Source organism: Oncorhynchus gorbuscha, unplaced genomic scaffold, assembly GCF_021184085.1.
Source record: "Oncorhynchus gorbuscha isolate QuinsamMale2020 ecotype Even-year unplaced genomic scaffold, OgorEven_v1.0 Un_scaffold_831, whole genome shotgun sequence".
Lineage (NCBI taxonomy): Eukaryota > Metazoa > Chordata > Actinopteri > Salmoniformes > Salmonidae > Oncorhynchus > Oncorhynchus gorbuscha.
In genome coordinates this window covers 180,518-208,440 of record NW_025745830.1, presented here as the reverse complement: position 1 = coordinate 208,440, position 27,923 = coordinate 180,518, and the positions used below count along the sequence as shown (strand labels likewise).

At 44.6% G+C, this 27,923-nt stretch overlaps 2 protein-coding genes across 2 annotated transcripts in view; one reads left to right on the top strand and one right to left on the bottom strand.

The window, feature by feature from the left end:
• Positions 1–13,774, bottom strand: part of LOC124020483 (conserved oligomeric Golgi complex subunit 1-like) — a 31,995-nt gene extending 18,221 nt beyond the window's left edge. The window contains 6 exon segments of the mRNA XM_046335731.1: positions 2,324–2,480; positions 7,248–7,424; positions 11,009–11,190; positions 12,059–12,192; positions 12,512–12,622; positions 13,016–13,774. Of these exon segments, the coding sequence (XP_046191687.1) occupies positions 2,324–2,480; positions 7,248–7,424; positions 11,009–11,190; positions 12,059–12,192; positions 12,512–12,622; positions 13,016–13,324 (1,070 nt within the window). The 5' untranslated portion in view covers positions 13,325–13,774.
• Positions 13,699–18,975, top strand: LOC124020480 (small integral membrane protein 22-like). The gene is made up of 4 exons (XM_046335729.1): positions 13,699–13,940; positions 14,667–14,839; positions 15,010–15,077; positions 18,391–18,975. Exons 2-4 carry the CDS (start codon positions 14,710–14,712, stop codon positions 18,436–18,438), a joined length of 246 nt encoding a protein of 81 aa, XP_046191685.1. The 5' UTR covers positions 13,699–13,940; positions 14,667–14,709; the 3' UTR covers positions 18,439–18,975.
• Positions 18,976–27,923: the final 8,948 nt, after the last annotated feature.

Below are 27,923 nucleotides of genomic sequence, written 5' to 3'. Positions count from 1 at the left end.
TTACTGTAGAGCCACTGAGCTCTGATGTCATGTATAGCATGTTACTGAACAGACACTGAGCTCTGATGTCATGTATAGCATGTTACTGAACAGACACTGAGCTCTGATGTCATGTATAGCATGTTACTGTACAGACACTGAGCTCTGATGTCATGTATAGCATGTTACTGTACCGACACTGAGCTCTGATGTCATGTTACTGAACAGACACTGAGCTCTGATGTCATGTATAGCATGTTACTGTACCGACACTGAGCTCTGATGTCATGTATAGCATGTTACTGTACAGACACTGAGCTCTGATGTCATGTTACTGTACAGACACTGAGCTCTGATGTCATGTATAGCATGCTACCGTACAGACACTGAGCTCTGATGTCATGTTACTGTACAGACACTGAGCTCTGATGTCATGTTACTGTACAGACACTGAGCTCTGATGTCATGTTACTGTACAGACACTGAGCTCTGATGTCATGTATAGCATGCTACCGTACAGACACTGAGCTCTGATGTCATGTTACTGTACAGACACTGAGCTCTGATGTCATATTACTGTACAGACACTGAGCTCTGATGTCATGTATAGCATGTTACTGTACAGACACTGAGCTCTGATGTCATGTTACTGTACAGACACTGAGCTCTGATGTCATGTATAGCATGTTACTGTACAGACACTGAGCTCTGATGTCATGTTACTGTACAGACACTGAGCTCTGATGTCATGTATAGCATGTTACTGTACAGACACTGAGCTCTGATGTCATGTATAGCATGTTACTGAACAGACACTGAGCTCTGATGTCATGTATAGCATGTTACTGTACAGACACTGAGCTCTGATGTCATGTTACTGTACAGACACTGAGCTCTGATGTCATGTATAGCATGTTACTGAACAGACACTGAGCTCTGATGTCATGTATAGCATGTTACTGAACAGACACTGAGCTCTGATGTCATGTATAGCATGTTACTGTACAGACACTGAGCTCTGATGGCATGTTACTGAACAGACACTGAGCTCTGATGTCATGTATAGCATGTTACTGAACAGACACTGAGCTCTGATGTCATGTATAGCGTGTTACTGAACAGACACTGAGCTCTGACGTCATGTATAGCATGTTACTGTACAGACACTGAGCTCTGATGTCATGTATAGCATGTTACTGTACAGACACTGAGCTCTGATGTCATGTATAGCATGTTACTGTACAGACACTGAGCTCTGATGTCATGTATAGCATGTTACTGAACAGACACTGAGCTCTGATGTCATGTATAGCATGTTACTGTACAGACACTGAGCTCTGATGTCATGTTACTGTACAGACACTGAGCTCTGATGTCATGTATAGCATGTTACTGAACAGACACTGAGCTCTGACGTCATGTATAGCATGTTACTGTACAGACACTGAGCTCTGATGTCATGTATAGCATGTTACTGTACAGACACTGAGCTCTGATGTCATGTATAGCATGTTACTGAACAGACACTGAGCTCTGATGTCATGTATAGCATGTTACTGTACAGACACTGAGCTCTGATGTCATGTTACTGTACAGACACTGAGCTCTGATGTCATGTATAGCATGTTACTGAACAGACACTGAGCTCTGATGTCATGTATAGCATGTTACTGAACAGACACTGAGCTCTGATGTCATGTATAGCATGTTACTGTACAGACACTGAGCTCTGATGTCATGTTACTGTAGAGCCACTGAGCTCTGATGTCATGTATAGCATGTTACTGAACAGACAATGAGCTCTGATGTCATGTATAGCATGTTACTGAACAGACACTGAGCTCTGATGTCATGTATAGCGTGTTACTGAACAGACACTGAGCTCTGACGTCATGTATAGCATGTTACTGTACAGACACTGAGCTCTGATGTCATGTATAGCATGTTACTGTACAGACACTGAGCTCTGATGTCATGTATAGCATGTTACTGAACAGCCACCAATTTAGGTGTTTTTCAGTGTTCAAATCTGCCAACCCCCCCCCCCCCCCCCCCAGTCAGCATGTGAGAGTTCCAGTTTGGTTGATTTGGTTCCCAGAGTAGATATAGTTCCTGAAGAAGCTGGTTATATTCTGGTCCCAGATCAGACTCTCCTTACTAATCTTATTCTAGTTCTACAGCCGACTATGATCGATATTGAATATCAGTTGTTGAAATTAAAGGGCATAGATTGGCTGAAATATGGCAGCTATTTATATATGCAAAAGTAAAGGGTATTGATTGGCTGAAATATAGCAGCTGTTTCTACATGCAAATGAAGGGTATTGATTGGATGAGGTCTTACGTGTTGATCCACTGCTGTAGGGTGTCTCTGAGCTGCTCTCTCTGGATTGGCTGAGCCAGGGTTCTGAGCGCGGGCTGGAACTCAGCGATGGAAGAGGGGAGGTACTTGAACCAGCTTCCTGTACTCACCTCCTCCTGAAGGACACGCCTCCCTTTACCTGGACAACAGGTGAGACCGGAAGGACAGATGACCACAGAGATGTCTACAGTTCTATAATTCAACAATAAGGCCCACAGGGGTGTGGTGTATTGGCCAAATACCACAAACCCCCAAGGTGCCTTAATGCTGTTATAAACTGGTTACCAACAAACATCTAACAGTAAACAAGTATTTTTGTGTCTTTACAACATTTACATTTACATTTAAGTCATTTAGCAGACGCTCTTATCCAGAGCGACTTACAAATTGGTGCATTCACCTTATGAGATCCAGTGGAACAACCACTTTACAATAGTGCATCTAAATATTTTAAGGGGGGGGGGGAGAAGGATTACTTTATCCTATCCTAGGTATTCCTTAAAGAGGTGGGGTTTCAGGTGTCTCCGGAAGGTGGTGATTGACTCCGCTGTCCTGGCGTCGTGAGGGAGTTTGTTCCACCATTGGGGAGCCAGAGCAGCGAACAGTTTTGACTGAGCTGAGCGGGAACTGTACTTCCTCAGTGGTAGGGAGGCGAGCAGGCCAGAGGTGGATGAACGCAGTGCCCTTATTTGGGTGTAGGGCCTGATCAGAGCCTGGAGGTACTGAGGTGCCGTTCCCCTCACAGCTCCGTAGGCAAGCACCATGGTCTTGTAGCGGATGCGAGCTTCAACTGGAAGCCAGTGGAGAGAGCGGAGGAGCGGGGTGACGTGAGAGAACTTGGGAAGGTTGAACACTAGACGGGCTGCGGCGTTCTGGATGAGTTGTAGGGGTTTAATGGCACAGGCAGGGAGCCCAGCCAACAGCGAGTTGCAGTAATCCAGACGGGAGATGACAAGTGCCTGGATTAGGACCTGCGCCGCTTCCTGTGTGAGGCAGGGTCGTACTCTGCGGATGTTGTAGAGCATGAACCTACAGGAACGGGCCACCGCCTTGATGTTAGTTGAGAACGACAGTTTGTTGTCCAGGATCACGCCAAGGTTCTTAGCGCTCTGGGAGGAGGACACAATGGAGTTGTCAACCGTGATGGCGAGATCATGGAACGGGCAGTCCTTCCCGGGAGGAAGAGCAGCTCCGTCTTGCCGAAGTTCAGCTTGAGGTGGTGATCCGTCATCCACACTGATATGTCTGCCAGACATGCAGAGATGCGATTCGCCACCTGGTCATCAGAAGGGGGAAAGGAGAAGATTAATTGTGTGTCGTCTGCATAGCAATGATAGGAGAGACCATGTGAGGTTATGACAGAGCCAAGTGACTTGGTGTATAGCGAGAATAGGAGAGGGCCTAGAACAGAGCCCTGGGGGACACCAGTGGTGAGAGCGCGTGGTGAGGAGACAGATTCTCGCCACGCCACCTGGTAGGAGCGACCTGTCAGGTAGGACGCAATCCAAGCGTGGGCCGCGCCGGAGATGCCCAACTCGGAGAGGGTGGAGAGGAGGATCTGATGGTTCACAGTATCGAAGGCAGCCGATAGGTCTAGAAGGATGAGAGCAGAGGAGAGAGAGTTAGCTTTAGCGGTGCGGAGCGCCTCCGTGATACAGAGAAGAGCAGTCTCAGTTGAATGACTAGTCTTGAAACCTGACTGATTTGGATCAAGAAGGTCATTCTGAGAGAGATAGCGGGAGAGCTGACCAAGGACGGCACGTTCAAGAGTTTTGGAGAGAAAAGAAAGAAGGGATACTGGTCTGTAGTTGTTGACATCGGAGGGATCGAGTGTAGGTTTTTTCAGAAGGGGTGCAACTCTCGCTCTCTTGAAGACGGAAGGGACGTAGCCAGCGGTCAGGGATAAGTTGATGAGCGAGGTGAGGTAAGGGAGAAGGTCTCCGGAAATGGTCTGGAGAAGAGAGGAGGGGATAGGGTCGAGCGGGCAGGTTGTTGGGCGGCCGGCCGTCACAAGACGCGAGATTTCATCTGGAGAGAGAGGGGAGAAAGAGGTCAGAGCACAGGGTAGGGCAGTGTGAGCAGAACCAGCGATGTTGTTTGACTTAGCAAACGAGGATCGGATGTCGTCGATCTTCTTTTCAAAATGGTTGACGAAGTCATCTGCAGAGAGGGAGGAGGGGGGAGGGGGAGGAGGATTCAGGAGGGAGGAGAATGTGGCAAAGAGCTTCCTAGGGTTAGAGGCAGATGCTTGGAATTTAGAGTGGTAGAAAGTGGCTTTAGCAGCAGAGACAGAGGAGGAAAATGTAGAGAGGAGGGAGTGAAAGGATGCCAGGTCCGCAGGGAGGCGAGTTTTCCTCCATTTCCGCTCGGCCTTCCGGAGCCCTGTTCTGTGAGCTCGCATTGAGTCGTCAAGCCACGGAGCGGGAGGGGAGGACCGAGCCGGCCTGGAAGATAGGGGACATAGAGAGTCAAAGGATGCAGAAAGGGAGGAGAGGAGGGTTGAGGAGGCAGAATCAGGAGATAGGTTGGAGAAGGTTTGAGCAGAGGGAAGAGATGATAGGATGGAAGAGGAGAGAGTAGCGGGGAGAGAGAGCGAAGGTTGGGACGGCGCGATACCATCCGAGTAGGGGCAGTGTGGGAAGTGTTGGATGAGAGCGAGAGGGAAAAGGATACAAGGTAGTGGTCGGAGACTTGGAGGGGAGTTGCAATGAGGTTAGTGGAAGAACAGCATCTAGTAAAGATGAGGTCGAGCGTATTGCCTGCCTTGTGAGTAGGGGGGAAGGTGAGAGGGTGAGGTCAAAAGAGGAGAGGAGTGGAAAGAAGGAGGCAGAGAGGAATGAGTCAAAGGTAGACGGGGGAGGTTAAAGTCGCCCAGAACTGTGAGAGGTGAGCCGTCCTCAGGAAAGGAGCTTATCAAGGCATCAAGCTCATTGATGAACTCTCCGAGGGGACCTGGAGGGCGATAAATGATAAGGATGTTAAGCTTGAAAGGGCTGGTAACTGTGACAGCATGAAATTCAAAGGAGGCGATAGACAGATGGGTAAGGGGAGAAAGAGAGAATGACCACATGGGAGAGATAAGGATCCCTATGCCACCACCCCGCTGACCAGAAGCTCTCGGGTGTGCGAGAACACGTGGGCGGACGAAGAGAGAGCAGTAGGAGTAGCAGTGTTATCTGTGGTGATCCATGTTTCTGTCAGTGCCAAGAAGTCGAGGGACTGGAGGGAGGCATAGGCTGAGATGAACTCTGCCTTGTTGGCTGCAGATCGGCAGTTCCAGAGGCTACCGGAGACCTGGAACTCCACGTGGGTCGTGCGCGCTGGGACCACCAGATTAGGGTGGCAGCGGCCACGCGGTGTGGAGCGTTTGTATGGTCTGTGCAGAGAGGAGAGAACAGGGATAGACAGACACATAGTTGACAGGCTACAGAAGAGGCTACGCTAATGCAAGGAGATTGGAATGACAAGTGGACTACACGTCTCGAATGTTCAGAAAGTTAAGCTTACGTAGCAAGAATCTTATTGACTAAAATTATTAAAAATGATACAGTACTGCTGAAGTAGGCTAGCTGGCAGTGGCTGCGTTGTTGACTTTGTAGGCTAGCTGACAGTGGCTGCGTTGTTGACACTACACTAATCAAGTCGTTCCGTTGAGTGTAGTAGTTTCTACAGTGCTGCTATTCGGGGCTAGCTGGCTAGCTAGCAGTGTTGATTACGTTACGTTGCGTTAAAAGAACGACAATAGCTGGCTAGCTAACCTAGAAAATCGCTCTAGACTACACAATTATCTTTGATACACAGACGGCTATGTAGCTAGCTACGATCAAACAAATCAAACCGTTGTGCTGTAATGAAATGAAATGAAAAATGTGATACTACCTGTGGAGCGAAGCGGAATGCGACCGGGTTGTTGAGTGCGGAAGTTCTATTCAGTAGACGTTGGCTAGCTGTTGGCTAGCTAGCAGTGTCTCCTACGTTAAGGACGACAAATAGCTGGCTAGCTAACCTCGGTAAATTAAGATAATCACTCTAAGACTACACGCTCTAAACTACACAATTATCTTGGATACGAAGACAGCAAAGACAACTATGTAGCTAGCTAACACTACACTAATCAAGTTGTTCAGTTGAGTGTAATAGTTTCTACAGTGCTGCTATTCGGTAGACGGTGGACGTTTGCTAGCTGGCTAGCTGCTGGGCAGATAGCAGTGTAGACTACGTTAGGACGACGAAATACGAAGTTGCAATAGAAGTGCTGACTGTTTCACTTTGTTGTCCTCTTTCTTTTCCTTTTTCTTCTGTCCTTCTTTTGTCCTTATTTTGTCTTCCTTTCTTCTGTTAACTAGATATTTTTTGTTGTTATTCTTTTCTTTATACCCATGGTATATTGTTGGATATACACACACAGCTGAAACACTGTTTCAGATCATCAGCATCCAAGACCCAAACTCCTCGGTTTATAATTGGTATTAAAATTCTCCATTGTTGAAAGTCAATATCCCTCAGAGAGGATTGGATAGGTGTATGCAACATGGCGAAAATTCTACCCGGCCAATCAAAAGGTCAAGGTAGAGCTGTTACCATGTTGCTTATACAATCTAACATAACCCGCTTATATAATCTAATATCTATATAATCTAAAGTTTATATAATCTAATATCTATAATCTAACGCTTATATAATCTAATATCTATAATCTAACGCGTATATAATCTAATCAAAGTAAGGGGCTCCAGATCAGTTTGGGCCTAAAATGGGATGAAAGTAGGTTAGGCAGTCATTGTAAATAATAATTTGATTTTAACTGACTTGCCTAGTTAAATAAAAGGTTAAATAAAGGTTAAATAAATAAATAAGTATTTTTTCTTCTTCAACCATTTCTTGCAAGGTATTATAGGTAATGTACCTGTAGGTGTGGTGGAGGTGACGTTCTCCAGAGTGGTGAAGAGGAGGCCGGAGCTCAGCCATCCGTCCCCCAGCCGAGGACTCCCTTCTGGGGCTACGTAGAAGACAGCGTAGGCCTGGTACAGAGTGGTCACCAGCAGCTCTACCAGGCTACACACCTGGGCCTTAATACCAGCACCTGGTACACACACAGACATGACTGTCAACCTGAACCACACATCAAAACACCACACCGGTCCACTGAACAGAGATGAGGAAGTGAAATGGTTTTCCCAAACAATCCAAGCATGATGGAAGTGTGATAACAGGACATGTTGACTTGGAGAGGAAGTGTGATAACAGGGGAGAGGAAGTGTGATAACAGGGGAGAGGAAGTGTGATAACAGGGCATGTTGACTTGGAGAGGAAGTGTGATAACAGGGGAGAGGAAGTGTGATAACAGGACATGTTGACTTGGGGTGGAAGTGTGATAACAGGGGAGAGGAAGTGTGATAACAGGGGAGAGGAAGTGTGATAACAGGACATGTTGACTTGGAGAGGAAGTGTGATAACAGGGGAGAGGAAGTGTGATAACAGGACATGTTGACTTGGAGAGGAAGTGTGATAACAGGGGAGAGGAAGTGTGATAACAGGGGAGAGGAAGTGTGATAACAGGGGAGAGGAAGTGTGATAACAGGGCATGTTGACTTGGAGAGGAAGTGTGATAACAGGGCATGCTGACTTGGGGAGGAAGTGTGATAACAGGACATGTTGACTTGGGGAGGAAGTGTGATAACATGGCATGTTGACTTGGAGAGGAAGTGTGATAACATGGCATGTTGACTTGGGGAGGAAGTGTGATAACAGGGCATGTTGACTTGGGGAGGAAGTGTGATAACAGGGCATGTTGACTTGGGGAGGAAGTGTGATAACAGGACATGTTGACTTGGGGAGGAAGTGTGATAACATGGCATGTTGACTTGGAGAGGAAGTGTGATAACATGACATGTTGACTTGGAGAGGAAGTGTGATAACAGGGGAGAGGAAGTGTGATAACAGGGCATGTTGACTTGGAGAGGAAGTGTGATAACAGGACATGTTGACTTGGGGAGGAAGTGTGATAACAGGGGAGAGGAAGTGTGATAACAGGGCATGTTGACTTGGAGAGGAAGTGTGATAACAGGGCATGTTGACTTGGAGAGGAAGTGTGATAACAGGACATGTTGACTTGGAGAGGAAGTGTCAAGGCTGTAATATGTTGTATTGTGTTTGGTTTAACACCATGTCGGGGCTTCGCCTGTTGACGAGCTGAATGGAGATGGTCTTGTGTTACGTAAGATGAGATGTTGCATTGTGTAGGATGTTGTGTAGGATGTTGTGTTGTATTGTGTTGTGTAGGATGTTGTGTTGTATTGTGTTGTGTAGGATGTTGTGTTGTATTGTGTAGGATGTTGTGTTGTATTGTGTTGTGTTGTGTTGTATTGTGTTGTAGTGTTGTATTGTGTTGTGTTGTATTGTATTGTATTGTGTTGTGTTGTATTGTGTTGTATTGTGTTGTGTTGTGTTGTGTTGTGTTGTGTTGTGTTGAATTGTGTTGTATTGTGTTGTATTGTGTTGTGTTGTGTTGTGTTGTGTTGTATTGTATTGTATTGTGTTGTATTGTGTTGTATTGTATTGTGTTGTGTTGTGTTGTGTTGTGTTGTGTTGTGTTGTGTTGTGTTGTGTTGTGTTGTGTTGTGTTGTGTTGTGTTGTGTTGTGTTGTGTTGTGTTGTGTTGTGTTGTGTTGTGTTGTGTTGTGTTGTGTTGTGTTGTGTTGTGTTGTGTTGTGTTGTGTTGTGTTGTGTTGTGTTGTGTTGTGTTGTGTTGTGTTGTGTTGTATTGTGTTGTGTTGTGTTGTGTTGTGTTGTATTGTGTTGTGTTGTGTTGTATTGTGTTGTATTGTGTTGTATTGTGTAGGATGTTGTGTTGTATTGTGTTGTATTGTATTGTGTTGTATTGTGTTGTGTTGTATTGTGTTGTGTTGTGTTGTGTTGTGTAGGATGTTGTGTTGTGTTGTGTAGGATGTTGTGTTGTGTTGTATTGTGTTGTGTTGTATTGTATTGTGTTGTGTTGTATTGTGTTGTGTTGTATTGTGTTGTGTTGTATTGTGTTGTATTGTGTTGTATTGTGTTGTATTGTGTTGTGTTGTATTGTGTTGTGTAGGATGTTGTGTTGTATTGTGTAGCATGTTGTGTTGTATTGTGTAGGATGTTGTGTTTTGTGTAGGATGAGATGTGTATTGTATTGTGTAGGATGTTGTGTTGTATTGTGTATTGTGTTGTGTAGGATGATATGTTGTGTATTGTGTAGGAAGTATGTGTGGTATTGTATTGTGGTACAGTGGTATATACTAGTACCATGTTGTGACTGGTTGTATTGTGTAGGAAGTATGTGTGGTATTGTATTGTAGTACAGTGATATATACTAGTACCATGTTGTGACTGGTTGTATTGTGTAGGAAGTATGTGTGGTATTGTATTGTGGTACAGTGGTATATACTAGTACCATGTTGTGACTGGTTGTATTGTGTAGGAAGTATGTGTGGTATTGTATTGTGGTACAGTGATATATACTAGTACCATGTTGTGGCTGGTTGTATTGTGTAGGAAGTATGTGTGGTATTGTAGTACAGTGATATATACTAGTACCATGTTGTGACTCGTTGTATTGTGTAGGAAGTATGTGTGGTATTGTATTGTGGTACAGTGATATATACTAGTACCATGTTGTGGCTGGTTGTATTGTGTAGGAAGTATGTGTGGTATTGTATTGTGGTACAGTGGTATATACTAGTACCATGTTGTGGCTGGTTGTATTGTGTAGGAAGTATGTGTGGTATTGTAGTACAGTGATATATACTAGTACCATGTTGTGACTCGTTGTATTGTGTAGGAAGTATGTGTGGTATTGTATTGTGGTACAGTGATATATACTAGTACCATGTTGTGGCTGGTTGTATTGTGTAGGAAGTATGTGTGGTATTGTATTGTGGTACAGTGGTATATACTAGTACCATGCTGTGGCTGGTTGTATTGTGTAGGAAGTATGTGTGGTATTGTATTGTGGTACAGTGGTATATACTAGTACCATGTTGTGGCTGGTTGTATTGTGTAGGAAGTATGTGTGGTATTGTATTGTGGTACAGTGGTATATACTAGTACCATGCTGTGGCTGGTTGTATTGTGTAGGAAGTATGTGTGGTATTGTAGTACAGTGATATATACTAGTACCATGTTGTGACTCGTTGTATTGTGTAGGAAGTATGTGTGGTATTGTATTGTGGTACAGTGATATATACTAGTACCATGTTGTGGCTGGTTGTATTGTGTAGGAAGTATGTGTGGTATTGTAGTACAGTGATATATACTAGTACCATGTTGTGACTCGTTGTATTGTGTAGGAAGTATGTGTGGTATTGTATTGTGGTACAGTGGTATATACTAGTACCATGTTGTGGCTGGTTGTATTGTGTAGGAAGTATGTGTGGTATTGTATTGTGGTACAGTGGTATATACTAGTACCATGTTGTGGCTGGTTGTATTGTGTAGGAAGTATGTGTGGTATTGTATTGTGGTACAGTGGTATATACTAGTACCATGCTGTGGCTGGTTGTATTGTGTAGGAAGTATGTGTGGTATTGTATTGTGGTACAGTGGTATATACTAGTACCATGCTGTGGCTGGTTGTATTGTGTAGGAAGTATGTGTGGTATTGTATTGTGGTACAGTGGTATATACTAGTACCATGCTGTGGCTGGTTGAGTAGCTGTTGGATAGAGGCCTTCCTAGCCAGGAGGAAGTCAGCCAGAGCCTGACGTGGAGAGCTGTCCTCGAGGAGCATGGTGGACACTAGGGCCTCAGCGATGGCTTGGTCAGACACCGCCCGACCACGCAGGACCGACTTACTGTCCAGCAAAATGGTGGACCTGGGAGGGGGGTAGAAGAGAGAGAGAGAGTGCTCCTATATTGAATGTGGTGCACCTATATTGAACGTGGTGCTCCTATATTGAACGTGGTGCTCCTATATTGAACGTGGTGCTCCTATATTGAACGTGGTGCTCCTATATTGAACGTGGTGCTCCTATATTGAACGTGGTGCTCCTATATTGAACGTGGTGCTCCTATATTGAACGTGGTGCTCCTATATTGAACGTGGTGCTCCTATATTGAACGTAGTGCTCCTATATTGAACGTAGTGCTCCTATATTGAACGTGGTGCTCCTATATTGAACGTGGTGCTCCTATATTGAACGTGGTGCTCCTATATTGAACGTGGTGCTCCTATATTGAACGTAGTGCTCCTATATTGAACGTAGTGCTCCTATATTGAACGTGGTGCTCCTATATTGAACGTGGTGCTCCTATATTGAACGTGGTGCTCCTATATTGAACGTGGTGCTCCTATATTGAACGTGGTGCTCCTATATTGAACGTGGTGCTCCTATATTGAACGTGGTGCTCCTATATTGAACGTGGTGCTCCTATATTGAACGTGGTGCTCCTATATTGAACGTAGTGCTCCTATATTGAACGTAGTGCTCCTATATTGAACGTGGTGCTCCTATATTGAACGTGGTGCTCCTATATTGAACGTGGTGCTCCTATATTGAACGTGGTGCTCCTATATTGAACCTGGTGCTCCTATATTGAACCTGGTGCTCCTATATTGAACCTGGTGCTCCTATATTGAACGTGGTGCTCCTCGCCCTGCTGAGGTAGGGTCTTCAATTTCACAGAAAATCCAGATTTGATAATAGTCTCCCTCATCCAAAATGACATCACGATGACATTCACCTGAAGTGTCCAGCAGCAGCCACCTGCCTGACCAGGATGGGGAAGCGGGCGAGGATGGGGCTGTACTGTGGTCCTCCAGCCTCCAGGTGGAGCTGTCTGTGCAGGTGGCAGCAGAGCAGGTAGAGCCGTGTGGCCTGCAGCAAAGAGGGTGGTAAAACCAGGGAGAGGCTATAAGGGCTTTTCTGACCAGCATCCCATTGATAGCCCGACTACCCAAACTCTAAAACTGACCGTAACCTAATTTGAACCGATTCTGAAATTAAATATCGGTTGGCTAGTCAGGAGTGTCCATTAAACCAAGAGTTAGCTCGTTAGCATTAGCAGTGCCCTATAATGTGGGTTTACATACATCATTGGCCATGCCCGGCTAGTATTAGCAACGATGGCTAAGTATGCCGTGTCTTCCTATGGGAAATGCTAACAGTCCATTGTCTTAGTAATAAGTGTCTTTGCCTGCAGGTACTGAGAGGCCTCCATGGAACTCCAAATCCTCTCTGGGATCTCCAGCAGCAGCTTGATCTGAGAGGCCATGGTGTAGAACTTCTCCTGGGACTGCCTCTGGACCTGGTGTGAAGAGAGAGAGAGAGAGAGAGCGAGAGAGAGAATCACAGGGATACACAGTGATTGATCTGAGAGGCCATGGTGTAGAACCTCTCCTGTGACTTGATGGGAGAGCTGGCCTGAGACAGGCTACATTACATACATAAATAAAGGGACGGGCAGAGAGACAATCACACAGATATATAGGGTGTAGTAGATATTGAAACCCAGATATACCCATCAATGACATATACCATTCATCTCACAGCGGGTGGAACCTGTCGGAGTCTAATCGCACATCACAAACCGTCCAGAAGGGATCGGGGAATGGTATTCTGCAGAACAGTTTGCTATCTAAATCAACAGAACTAGTTAGCCATCACCACCGCTCGTTAGCTTCACAGTGGAGCCACATACCTCTTCTTTGCTGTTGCTTTGGGGAACGCTTTTCCCCTGTTTCAGCTTGTGGCAATAGCGGTGCATGTCCTGGATGGACGTAACTACGCTCTCCGAACACTGACGCATCTCTCCGATGGTGTCGGCGGCGTCGATCAAATCGCGGTACCGCTCGCCCACCATCTGACGAAGTTCCTCCTTCTTGTGCTCGATCTCTGCGCGGACTTTCCGCTCGATGCCGCGTATCTCCTCGGTGTTGTACCGCTCGAACAGAACCGTCGGGTCTCGGATATCCGAAACCCGGAGAGATTGAGCAGGAACCACGGCCATCGCAGCTGAGATTCACTGTAAGCGAAATGCCAACCTGAAGGATCTTACAACCCGGAAGACGGAGCGAAACTCACTTCCACGTAAACAATGCATCAGAGGTGAAAAACGGAAAATGAGAAGCCGGGAAAGTAACAGCGCCTCATACGGAACTAATATGTTACTACAACACATCATATGACCGCAACTCAACCTGACACAATATTGCTATTCCTTTGAATAATGTAAATAAGCTGGTTTACTATAGAAAAAAAATAATTTATAATTTACTGCAATGAAAACAGAAATGTAGCTATGACAAATGATAGTTTTATATACATGCGTCACACATATGAATTGTTCTGACTTCATTTCCTCCAGTCACATCATAAACGTTTCCTTTGAAAAGACATGGCCAAGAGCAATGGTGGAAACGACTGGCAGTATCTCTCACATACGGCAAGTCCATGATCACGAGACACCTTTAGATCTACTCGGAGGAAATGAAGCAGGATTCAAACGACCCTACCCTTGCCCCATGCAAATCAGTGTACAGTGACTCACACGGCGACAGGTGCGTCAGTCGGGCAGGTACCCGGAAGAAGAGAGAACAAAAAACAGGAGCTTGTTCGAGTTACAGGTACAATGAACTTCGGAAAAATATGTAGAAACGTGTTTGATTACTACCGAAAATACGAGTGTACTGTAGTTGTTTATGTTCAAGTGAAGTCAGATATATAGGTCATCTTGGAATATTCTTTAAAAGTGAAAGTCTGAGGCTGTAATTCATCAAGATGTCACAGTCAGTCAAACACTAACGATAATGATGTTGGTCTTGTGTTAAAGAAGTTAAAAGCAAATATTGTCATTTTTAGATGTAAAATAGAGTCTGTATTTGGCTAGTTGATCTATATCTCATCATAGTAGTCTATGTGAAAGTACTGTGTCTAGGGCAGCGTACTGTGTCTAGGGCAGCGTACTGTGTCTAGGGCAGCGTACTGTGTCTAGGGCAGCGTACTGTGTCTAGGGCAGCGTACTGTGTCTAGGGCAGAGCAGGTACGCCGAACTCTGATCCAGTTTATGAGGTACATTCAAAATGCAGCATGATCTCCCTTACAATGAAATAACATATTGGTTTGTATATTTTAGGCCTACTTTATAGACCGACATAGTCAGCCAGTCAGGTGCATTGTACTTGTCTATAGAGAATTACCACACGTCTCTTCTCCCAGTGGGTCCTGTACTAACCCTGACTGGTACAGTTATGGACCAGAGAAACCTTGTGGTCTATATCAGAATCACATCTCTTCTCCCAGTGGGTCCTGTATTTTATAATCATAATAAACCCTCTACTGTTCTTCTCCAGAGTGTGAACCCTTACTGAGACTAATTCTAGCCCAGCTGTAGCCATGGACCAGAGGAGCCTACAGGAAGAGTTTAAGGATCAGTTTACAGATGTGGTGTCCAGACTGCAGTCTAAACAGCTGTTCCAGTCTGACTGGGACATCGCCTCCTTCGCTGTCTTCTTTATCTTCATCGGTAGGAATACACACACACACACACACACACACACACACACACACACACACACACACACACACACACACACACACACACACACACACACACACACACACACACACACACACACACACACACACACACACACACACACGTACACAATTGACTGTCCACCTTCATCCTTTCAGGCATGGTTCTGCTGCTTGTTGTCCTGGTTCTGATCCGATGCTGTTGCTGCTGCTGCTGTGATGAACAGGTAATGTAGCAATCACTCAATAAAATGTAATGGCCTGTTTCTGTGAGAAATGTGTGGTGTATATAGCCTGGTCTCAGATCTGTTGGTATCTATAGCCTGGTCCCAGATCTGTTGATATATATAGCCTGGTCGCAGATCTGTTGGTATCTGGAGCCTGGTCCCAGATCTGTTGGTATCTATAGCCTGGTCCCAGATCTGTTGGTTTCTATAGCCCGGTCTCAGATCTGTTGGTATCTATAGCCCGGTCTCAGATCTGTTGATATCTATAGCCTGGTCCCAGATCTGTTGGTTTCTATAGACTGGTGTCAGATTTGTTGGTTTCTATAGCCCGGTCTCAGATCTGTTGATATCTATAGCCTGGTCCCAGATCTGTTGGTTTCTATAGACTGGTGTCAGATTTGTTGGTTTCTATAGCCCGGTCCCAGATCTGTTGGTATCTATAGCCTGGTCCCAGATCTGTTGGTTTCTATAGCCCGGTCTCAGATCTGTTGGTATCTATAGCCTGGTCTCAGATCTGTTGGTTTCTATAGACTGGTGTCAGATCTGTTGGTTTCTATAGACTGGTGTCAGATCTGTTGGTATCTATAGCCTGGTCTCAGATCTGTTGGTTTCTATAGACTGGTGTCAGATCTGTTGGTTTCTATAGCCTGGTGTCAGATCTGTTGGTATCTATAGCCCGGTCTCAGATCTGTTGGTTTCTATAGCCCGGTCTCAGATCTGTTGGTATCTATAGCCCGGTCTCAGATCTGTTGGTTTCTATAGCCCGGTCCCAGATCTGTTGGTTTCTATAGCCCGGTCTCAGATCTGTTGGTATCTATAGCCCGGTCTCAGATCTGTTGGTTTCTATAGCCCGGTCTCAGATCTGTTGGTATCTATAGCCCGGTCTCAGATCTGTTGGTTTCTATAGCCCGGTCCCAGATCTGTTGGTATCTATAGCCTGGTCCCAGATCTGTTGGTTTCTATAGCCCGGTCCCAGATCTGTTGGTTTCTATAGCCTGGTCCCAGATCTGTTGGTTTCTATAGCCTGGTCCCAGATCTGTTGGTTTCTATAGCCTGGTCCCAGATCTGTTGGTTTCTATAGACTGGTGTCAGATCTGTTGGTTTCTATAGACTGGTGTCAGATCTGTTGGTTTCTATAGACTGGTGTCAGATCTGTTGGTTTCTATAGCCCGGTCTCAGATCTGTTGGTATCTATAGCCCGGTCTCAGATCTGTTGGTTTCTATAGACTGGTGTCAGATCTGTTGGTTTCTATAGACTGGTGTCAGATCTGTTGGTTTCTATAGTCTGGTCTCAGATCTGTTGGTTTCTATAGCCCGGTCTCAGATCTGTTGGTATCTATAGCCTGGTCCCAGATCTGTTGGTATCTATAGCCTGGTGTCAGATCTGTTGGTTTCTATAGACTGGTGTCAGATCTGTTGGTTTCTATAGCCCGGTCCCAGATTTAACATGGCTGTATCAAGGAGTCTGTGTCAGACAAGAGGGTCTGTTTTAGTGTGACCAGATTTAACATGGCTGTATCAAAGAGTCTGTGTCAGACAAGAGGGTCTGTTTTAGTGTGACCAGATTTAACATGGCTGTATCAAAGAGTCTGTGTCAGACAAGAGGGTCTGTTTTAGTGTGACCAGATTTAACATGGCTGTATCAAGGAGTCTGTGTCAGACAAGAGGGTCTGTTATAGTGTGACCAGATTTAACATGGCTGTATCAAGGAGTCTGTGTCAGACAAGAGGGTCTGTTATAGTGTGACCAGATTTAACATGGCTGTATCAAGGAGTCTGTGTCAGACAAGAGGGTCTGTTATAGTGTGACCAGATTTAACATGGCTGTATCAAGGAGTCTGTGTCAGACAAGAGGGTCTGTTATAGTGTGACCAGATTTAACATGGCTGTATCAAGGAGTCTGTGTCAGACAAGAGGGTCTGTTTTAGTGTGACCAGATTTAACATGGCTGTATCAAGGAGTCTGTGTCAGACAAGAGGGTCTGTTATAGTGTGACCAGATTTAACATGGCTGTATCAAGGAGTCTGTGTCAGACAAGAGGGTCTGTTATAGTGTGACCAGATTTAACATGGCTGTATCAAGGAGTCTGTGTCAGACAAGAGGGTCTGTTATAGTGTGACCAGATTTAACATGGCTGTATCAATTTAGCATGGATCAAGTCTGTGTCAGACAAGAGGGTCTGTTTTAGTGTGACCAGATTTAGCATGGCTGTATCAAGGAGTCTGTGTCAGACAAGAGGGTCTGTTTTAGTGTGACCAGATTTAGCATGGCTGTATCAAGGAGTCTGTGTCAGACAAGAGGGTCTGTTTTAGTGTGACCAGATTTAGCATGGCTGTATCAAGGAGTCTGTGTCAGACAAGAGGGTCTGTTTTAGTGTGACCAGATTTAGCATGGCTGTATCAAGGAGTCTGTGTCAGACAAGAGGGTCTGTTTTAGTGTGACCAGATTTAGCATGGCTGTATCAAGGAGTCTGTGTCAGACAAGAGGGTCTGTTATAGTGTGACCAGATTTAACATGGCTGTATCAAGGAGTCTGTGTCAGACAAGAGGGTCTGTTTTAGTGTGACCAGATTTAGCATGGCTGTATCAAGGAGTCTGTGTCAGACAAGAGGGTCTGTTATAGTGTGACCAGATTTAACATGGCTGTATCAAGGAGTCTGTGTCAGACAAGAGGGTCTGTTATAGTGTGACCAGATTTAACATGGCTGTATCAAGGAGTCTGTGTCAGACAAGAGGGTCTGTTTTAGTGTGACCAGATTTAGCATGGCTGTATCAAGGAGTCTGTGTCAGACAAGAGGGTCTGTTTTAGTGTGACCAGATTTAGCATGGCTGTATCAAGGAGTCTGTGTCAGACAAGAGGGTCTGTTTTAGTGTGACCAGATTTAGCATGGCTGTATCAAGGAGTCTGTGTCAGACAAGAGGGTCTGTTTTAGTGTGACCAGATTTAGCATGGCTGTATCAAGGAGTCTGTGTCAGACAAGAGGGTCTGTTTTAGTGTGACCAGATTTAGCATGGCTGTATCAAGGAGTCTGTGTCAGACAAGAGGGTCTGTTATAGTGTGACCAGATTTAACATGGCTGTATCAAGGAGTCTGTGTCAGACAAGAGGGTCTGTTTTAGTGTGGCCAGATTTAACATGGCTGTATCAAGGAGTCTGTGTCAGACAAGAGGGTCTGTTTTAGTGTGGCCAGATTTAACATGGCTGTATCAAGGAGTCTGTGTCAGACAAGCGTTCACTGCATTTCCTCTGAATAAAGATGTGTTGAAAGATGCATGATTTCCCCTCCTCTCTCTCTCTCTGTGTGTTTCCCAACAGCCGAGAAGACACAAAGTGGGTCATGAAAACTTTGGAATGGAGACCTGAAAGGAACTTGGAACAGAATAGAAGATTCCACAATGACGACACTTAAATTGATTAGTCCTTTTTATAATATTTTTTTTCCGATGCACTTTAAAATCTGCACTTTTAATCTGTGTGCCAAACCAAGAGTTGTGTAACTTGTTTTCATTCTGGTTCCATCTATTTACTTTTGACTGTTGGAAAATGTTGTGGTAACCCGGTTTAGCTGCCGTCTAATGGTGGAAAGTCATTGGAGGTCATATGAATCAGTTTGTTTACGTGTTCCCTGCACGGCTAGCGGTTGTTGCTAGGACGCCAGATAGGAGAGCAAGGTGAAAACAGTCACAACCAGAAGATTAAAGGGCTTTCACTAACGGTTCATGAAAAACTAGGCACCAACTCTTTTGTGTAGTGGAATCAACGCTTTGTACTTCATGAGGAACGATAGATAATGTAGTAGTATTGATTCAATGACTTTAATTATATTAACAACATAATTCAATGTTGAAACATGTACATTCCAATGTACTCATTCAAATGATTAAATCATTTTGTATTGAATCTGTCCTGATTGACTGACCGAACACTCCTGTATAACATCTCTTTATTGCACATATAATAGATCATATGGTGCACAACATATACATGTACACATCTCTAAATAGATTTTAAAACACTTGCAGTAATAATTATGTTTGTTCAACATTGGAATGGATCTTCACTTCACAGGGAATCAAAGGCAAAGTAACAAGTGCAAAAATAAAACGATTGAATAAATAAAAACATTAACAAAACAGTAAAATTAACTGATACAAAAATGAATAACAGCTTATAAGCGCCGAGGAGGCATGAATGTTTACTCTTCAAAAGCTGGGAGTCAGTTTCCCTTTACACTTTGACATAAAAGCATTATTCCAAGGAATATATAGAGTCAGAAACCCTACAAGTTCATTTCACTATGAAGAGTCACGGTAACTGTTTCATGTCACACACGTATACTACTGCTGAGTAGTGTAGTCTACACAAAATAACAGTATGGTTTACATGTAAGTCATTTAGCAGACGCTCTTATCCAGGGCGTTTACCACAATCTGCTTGACAAATTTAGTTTCCAATACCTTTTTCACACTGCTGAGCAAACCAAGCTGGCCTGGTTACTCATTAACTGTAGATGCTGGAACCGTGTAGGAGAAGACGATGTGTTTGTATCGGTCCCTACCCAAATAAACCATACATTAAAATTAAAAATAACTGTGTGGAAAGGAGGAACGTTAGTATTCAGTAACAAGAGAAGTGTTTCAGACTAAAACAACACCACATTGATTCATAACGAGGTCCTAGTTAGTTAGTACTATACAACAGGGAGGTCCTAGTTAGTTAGTACTATACAACAGGGAGGTCCTAGTTAGTTAGTACTATACAACAGGGAGGTCCTAGTTAGTTAGTACTATACAACAGGGAGGTCCTAGTTAGTTAGTACTATACAACAGGGAGGTCCTAGTTAGTTAGTACTATACAACAGGGAGGTCCTAGTTAGTTAGTACTATACAACAGGGAGGTCCTAGTTAGTTAGTACTATACAACAGGGAGGTCCTAGTTAGTTAGTACTATACAACAGGGAGGTCCTAGTTAGTTAGTACTATACAACAGGGAGGTCCTAGTTAGTTAGTACTATACAACAGGGAGGTCCTAGTTAGTTAGTACTATACAACAGGGAGGTCCTAGTTAGTTAGTACTATACAACAGGGAGGTCCTAGTTAGTTAGTACTATACAACAGGGAGGTCCTAGTTAGTTAGTACTATACAACAGGGAGGTCCTAGTTAGTTAGTACTATACAACAGGGGTCCTAGGTCCTAGTTAGTTAGTACTATACAACAGGGAGGTCCTAGTTAGTTAGTACTATACAACAGGGAGGTCCTAGTTAGTTAGTACTATACAACAGGGAGGTCCTAGTTAGTTAGTACTATACAACAGGGAGGTCCTAGTTAGTTAGTACTATACAACAGGGAGGTCCTAGTTAGTTAGTACTATACAACAGGGAGGTCCTAGTTAGTTAGTACTATACAACAGGGAGGTCCTAGTTAGTTAGTACTATACAACAGGGAGGTCCTAGTTAGTTAGTACTATACAACAGGGAGGTCCTAGTTAGTTAGTACTATACAACAGGGAGGTCCTAGTTAGTTAGTACTATACAACAGGGAGGTCCTAGTTAGTTAGTACTATACAACAGGGAGGTCCTAGTTAGTTAGTACTATACAACAGGGAGGTCCTAGTTAGTTAGTACTATACAACAGGGAGGTCCTAGTTAGTTAGTACTATACAACAGGGAGGTCCTAGTTAGTACTATACAACAGGGAGGTCCTAGTTAGTTAGTACTATACAACAGGGAGGTCCTAGTTAGTTAGTACTATACAACAGGGAGGTCCTAGTTAGTTAGTACTATACAACAGGGAGGTCCTAGTTAGTTAGTACTATACAACAGGGAGGTCCTAGTTAGTTAGTACTATACAACAGGGAGGTCCTAGTTAGTTAGTACTATACAACAGGGACTAGTTAGTTAGTACTATACAACAGGGAGGTCCTAGTTAGTTAGTACTATACAACAGGGAGGTCCTAGTTAGTTAGTACTATACAACAGGGAGGTCCTTAGTTAGTACTAGGAGGTCCTAGTTAGTTAGTACTATACAACAGGGAGGTCCTAGTTAGTTAGTACTATACAACAGGGAAGGTAGTTAGTTAGTACTATACAACAGGGAGGTCCTAGTTAGTTAGTACTATACAACAGGGAGGTCCTATACAACAGGGAGGTTAGTTAGTACTATACAACAGGGAGGTCCTAGTTAGTTAGTACTATACAACAGGGAGGTCCTAGTTAGTTAGTACTATACAACAGGGAGGTCCTAGTTAGTTAGTACTATACAACAGGGAGGTCCTAGTTAGTTAGTACTATACAACAGGGAGGTCCTAGTTAGTTAGTACTATACAACAGGGAGGTCCTAGTTAGTTAGTACTATACAACAGGGAGGTCCTAGTTAGTTAGTACTATACAACAGGGAGGTCCTAGTTAGTTAGTACTATACAACAGGGAGGTCCTAGTTAGTTAGTACTATACAACAGGGAGGTCCTAGTTAGTTAGTACTATACAACAGGGAGGTCCTAGTTAGTTAGTACTATACAACAGGGAGGTCCTAGTTAGTTAGTACTATACAACAGGGAGGTCCTAGTTAGTTAGTACTATACAACAGGGAGGTCCTAGTTAGTTAGTACTATACAACAGGGAGGTCCTATACAACAGGGAGTCCTAGTTAGTTAGTACTATACAACAGGGAGGTCCTAGTTAGTTAGTACTATACAACAGGGAGGTCCTAGTTAGTTAGTACTATACAACAGGGAGGTCCTAGTTAGTTAGTACTATACAACAGGGAGGTCCTAGTTAGTTAGTACTATACAACAGGGAGGTCTATACAACAGGGAGGTAGTTAGTTAGTACTATACAACAGGGAGGTCCTAGTTAGTTAGTACTATACAACAGGGAGGTTAGTTACTATACAACAGGGAGGTCCTAGTTAGTTAGTACTATACAACAGGGAGGTCCTAGTTAGTTAGTTACTATACAACAGGGAGGTCCTAGTTAGTTAGTACTATACAACAGGGAGGTCCTAGTTAGTTAGTACTATACAACAGGGAGGTCCTAGTTAGTCTAGTCCTAGTTAGTACTATACAACAGGGAGTAGTTAGTTAGTACTATACAACAGGGAGGTCCTAGTTAGTTAGTACTATACAACAGGGAGGTATACATACAACAGGGAGGTCCTAGTTAGTTAGTACTATACAACAGGGAGGTCCTAGTTAGTTAGTACTATACAACAGGGAGGTCCTAATTAGTTTGTACTATACAACAGATGACACACCGAGAGATACATGCACCCAATCCTAAATCAACCCCGAGTCCCAACTTGTCTAGATCAGAATGCAGTGTTTCCCCTATATTCATTCCCATAGACTTCTAGTCATGCAGTGTTTCCCCTATATTCATTCCCATAGACTTCTAGTCATGCAGTGTTTCCCCTATATTCATTCCCATAGACTTCTAGTCATGCAGTGTTTCCCCTATATTTATTCCCATAGACTTCTAGTCATGCAGTGTTTCCCCTATATTCATTCCCATAGACTTCTAGTCATGCAGTGTTTCCCCTATATTCATTCCCATAGACTTCTAGTCATTGCGCTAACGACCCCCATCTAGGGGAAACACTGAATGTATTGGATAGATATGGTAGTAGCCCCACCATATTGCTTAGTCCTATACTTTCTTCACAAGTAGGGAGTGTAGTCTAGGGGTTAGGGGTTGATTTGGGACTGAATTAAAGCAGCTGTAACACATGGAAGGGTCCTAAACCCTGGAATACTAAACACTGGTAATGTATATGGACTTTGATCCGGCTGTTCTCCTGTAAATTATACAAACAAAACACACTTCAATTCAGACAATATTTTCAAGACATCCCTTTTATCTGGGTTGGTTTGTGTGAAGGATTTGGACAGAACACCGAGGCATTCTGACGGTCAGCTAGCTGCAGGAGGTTAGAACACCTAGGCATTCTGACGGTCAGCTAGCTGCAGGAGTTTAGAACACCGAGGCATTCTGACGGTCAGCTAGCTGCAGGAGGTTAGAACACCTAGGCATTCTGACGGTCAGCTAGCTGCAGGAGGTTAGAACACCGAGGCATTCTGACGGTCAGCTAGCTGCAGGAGGTTAGAACACCTAGGCATTCTGACGGTCAGCTAGCTGCAGGAGGTTAGAACACCTAGGCATTCTGACGGTCAGCTAGCTGCAGGAGGTTAGAACACCTAGGCATTCTGACGGTCAGCTAGCTGCAGGAGGTTAGAACACCTAGGCATTCTGACGGTCAGCTAACACCTAGGCATTCTGACGGTCAGCTAGCTGCAGGAGGTTAGAACACCTAGGCATTCTGACGGTCAGCTAGCTGCAGGAGGTTAGAACACCTAGGCATTCTGACGGTCAGCTAGCTGCAGGAGGTTAGAACACCTAGGCATTCTGACGGTCAGCTAACACCTAGGCATTCTGACGGTCAGCTAGCTGCAGGAGGTTAGAACACCTAGGCATTCTGACGGTCAGCTAGCTGCAGGAGGTTAGAACCCCTAGGCATTCTGACGGTCAGCTAGCTGCAGGAGGTTAGAACCCCTAGGCATTCTGACGGTCAGCTAGCTGCAGGAGGTTTAGAACACCAAGGCATTCTGACGGTCAGCTAGCTGCAGGAGGTTAGAACACCTAAGCATTCTGACGGTCAGCTAGCTGCAGGAGGTTAGAACACCTAGGCATTCTGACGGTCAGCTAGCTGCAGGAGGTTAGAACTCCTAGGCATTCTGATGGTGAGCTAGCTGCAGGAGGTTTAGAACACCTAGGCATTCTGACGGTCAGCTAGCTGCAGGAGGTTAGAACACCTAGGCATTCTGACGGTGAGCTAGCTGCAGGAGGTTTAGAACACCTAGGCATTCTGACGGTGAGCTAGCTGCAGGAGGTTTAGAACTCCTAGGCATTCTGACGGTCAGCTAGCTGCAGGAGGTTTAGAACACCAAGGCATTCTGACGGTCAGCTAGCTGCAGGAGGTTAGTACGGTCGGTAGTTCCAGAAACTAGAGAAGACGGAAATCTAGAAGGAGGAAGAGGAGGAAAATCCAGTTAATGTGAGCCAATATAATAAAGGCTTTATAATATAGATCACTAAAGAAGTGCCTTGGCTTTGTGTTGCACATAAGCTTTCAGTTTGATGGTTTTCTGGGATATACGCCACAACTTCTCTGCTTCTCAGTCGATTTAGATTTGATTTTATTTTAACTAGGCAGGGTAGCCTAGTGGTTAGAGTGTAGAGGCGGAAGGGTAGCCTAGTGGTTAGAGTGTAGAGGCGGCAGGGTAGCCTAGTGGTTAGAGTGTAGAGGCGGCAGGGTAGCCTAGTGGTTAGAGTGTAGAGGCGGCAGGGTAGCCTAGTGGTTAGAGTGTAGAGGTGGCAGGGTAGCCTAGTGGTTAGAGTGTAGAGGTGGCAGGGTAGCCTAGTGGTTAGAGTGTAGAGGTGGCAGGGTAGCCTAGTGGTTAGAGTGTAGAGGCGGCAGGGTAGCTTAGTGGTTAGAATGTAGAGGCGGCAGGGTAGCCTAGTGGTTAGAGTGTAGGGGCGGCAGGTAGCCTAGTGGTTAGAGTGTAGGGGCGGCAGGGTAGTCTAGTGGTTAGAGTGTAGAGGCGGCAGGGTAGCCTAGTGGTTAGAGTGTAGAGGCGGCAGGGTAGCCTAGTGGTTAGAGTGTAGAGGTGGCAGGGTAGCCTAGTGGTTAGAGCGTTGGACTCGTAACCGGAAGGTTGCAAGTTCAAACCCCTGAGCTGACAAGGTACAAATCTGTCGTTCTGCCCCTGAACAGGCAGTTAACCCACTGTTCCTAGGCCGTCATTGAAAATAAGAATTTGGTTTTTATTTTTTACCTTTATTTAACTAGGCAAGTCAGTTAAGAACAAATTCTTATTTTCAATGACGGCCTAGGAACAGTTGGTTAACTGCCTGTTCAGGAGCAGAACGACAGATTTGTACCATGTCAGCTCGGGGTTTGAACTTGCAACCTTCCGGTTACGAGTCAACGCTCTAACCACTAGGCTACACTGCCTAGTTAAAATAAAATAAAATTACAATAATACCATTTAGAACATCTTCACAGAAGCCAAACAGCTCTCCCAGTCTTCTCTTTTCTGAGTCGGACATTTCTTTAGTTTACAGACACACTTGAACAAGGTGAATCAATCTACTTCATACCAACTGACCCACAGCCTGAATCAATCTACTTCATACCAACTGACCCACAGCCTGAATCAATCTACTTCATACCAACTGACCCACAGCCTGAATCAATCTACTTCATACCAACTGACCCACAGCCTGAATCAATCTACTTCATACCAACTGACCCACAGCCTGAATCAATCTACTTCATACCAACTGACCCACAGCCTGAATCAATCTACTTCATACCAACTGACCCACAGCCTGAATCAATCTACTTCATACCAACTGACCCACAGCCTGAATCAATCTACTTCATACCAACTGACCCACAGCCTGAATCAATCTACTTCATACCAACTGACCCACAGCCTGAATCAATCTACTTCATACCAACTGACCCACAGCCTGAATCAATCTACTTCATACCAACTGACCCACAGCCTGAATCAATCTACTTCATACCAACTGACCCACAGCCTGAATCAATCTACTTCATACCAACTGACCCACAGCCTGAATCAATCTACTTCATACCAACTGACCCACAGCCTGAATCAATCTACTTCATACCAACTGACCCACAGCCTGAATCAATCTACTTCATACCAACTGACCCACAGCCTGAATCAATCTACTTCATACCAACTGACCCACAGCCTGAATCAATCTACTTCATACCAACTGACCCACAGCCTGAATCAATCTACTTCATACCAACTGACCCACAGCCTGAATCAATCTACTTCATACCAACTGACCCACAGCCTGAATCAATCTACTTCATACCAACTGACCCACAGCCTGAATCAATCTACTTCATACCAACTGACCCACAGCCTGAATCAATCTACTTCATACCAACTGACCCACAGCCTGAATCAATCTACTTCATACCAACTGACCCACAGCCTGAATCAATCTACTTCATACCAACTGACCCACAGCCTGAATCAATCTACTTCATACCAACTGACCCACAGCCTGAATCAATCTACTTCATACCAACTGACCCACAGCCTGAATCAATCTACTTCCATACCAAGCTGACCCACAGCCTGAATCAATCTACTTCATACCAACTGACCCACAGCCTGAATCAATCTACTTCATACCAACTGACCCACAGCCTGAATCAATCTACTTCATACCAACTGACCCACAGCCTGAATCAATCTACTTCATACCAACTGACCCACAGCCTGAATCAATCTACTTCATACCAACTGACCAACCTGAATCAATCCACAGCCTGAATCAATCTACTTCATACCAACTGACCCACAGCCTGAATCAATCTACTTCATACCAACTGACCCACAGCCTGAATCAATCTACTTCATACCAACTGACCCACAGCCTGAATCAATCTACTTCATACCAACTGACCCACAGCCTGAATCAATCTACTTCATACCAACTGACCCACAGCCTGAATCAATCTACTTCATACCAACTGACCCACAGCCTGAATCAATCTACTTCATACCAACTGACCCACAGCCTGAATCAATCTACTTCATACCAACTGACCCACAGCCTGAATCAATCTACTTCATACCAACTGACCCACAGCCTGAATCAATCTACTTCATACCTTCATACAACTGACCCACAGCCTGAATCAATCTACTTCATACCAACTGACCCACAGCCTGAATCAATCTACTTCATACCAACTGACCCACAGCCTGAATCAATCTACTTCATACCAACTGACCCACAGCCTGAATCAATCTACTTCATACCAACTGACCCACAGCCTGAATCAATCTACTTCATATACCAACTGACCCACAGCCTGAATCAATCTACTTCATACCAACTGACCCACAGCCTGAATCAATCTACTTCATATACCAACTGACCCACAGCCTGAATCAATCTACTTCATACAACTGACCCACAGCCTGAATCAATCTACTTCATACCAAGCCTGACAATCCACAGCCTGAATCAATCTACTTCATACCAACTGACCCACAGCCTGAATCAATCTACTTCATACCAACTGACCCACAGCCTGAATCAATCTACTTCATACCAACTGACCCACAGCCTGAATCAATCTACTTCATACCAACTGACCCACAGCCTGAATCAATCTACTTCATACCAACTGACCCACAGCCTGAATCAATCTACTTCATACCAACTGACCCACAGCAGCCTGAATCAATCTACTTCATACCAACTGACCCACAGCCTGAATCAATCTACTTCATACCAACTGACCCACAGCCTGAATCAATCTACTTCATACCAACTGACCCACAGCCTGAATCAATCTACTTCATACCAACTGACCCACAGCCTGAATCAATCTACTTCAATACCAACTGACCCATTCACCTGAATCAGTTTATTCTGTGGACCAACTGACCCAACAGCCTGAATCAATCTACTTCATACCAACTGACCCACCTTGTCAATCTACTTCATACAGACTGACCCAGAGCCTGAATCAATCTACTTCATACCAACTGACCCACAGCCTGAATCAATCTTCTACCAACTACCCAAGCCTGAACCTGGCCCACAGCCTGAATCAATCTACTTGTTACCAACTGACCCACAGCCTGAATCAATCTACTTCAGAAAACTGACCCACAGCCTGAATCAATCTACTTTAAACCAACTGACCCACAGCCTGAATCAAACTACTTGGGAACTAAAACAGGTCATACCAACTGACCCACAGCCTGAATCAATCTACTTCATACAACT

Coding starts and splice junctions, on each gene's coding strand:
- LOC124020480 (XM_046335729.1), top strand. CDS start 14,710: ATGGACCAGAGGAGCCTACAGGAAGAGTTTAAGGATCAGTTTACAGAT. Junction 14,840..15,009: donor TGTCTTCTTTATCTTCATCG/GTAGGAATACAC, acceptor TCATCCTTTCAG/GCATGGTTCTGCTGCTTGTT. Junction 15,078..18,390: donor GCTGCTGCTGTGATGAACAG/GTAATGTAGCAA, acceptor GTTTCCCAACAG/CCGAGAAGACACAAAGTGGG.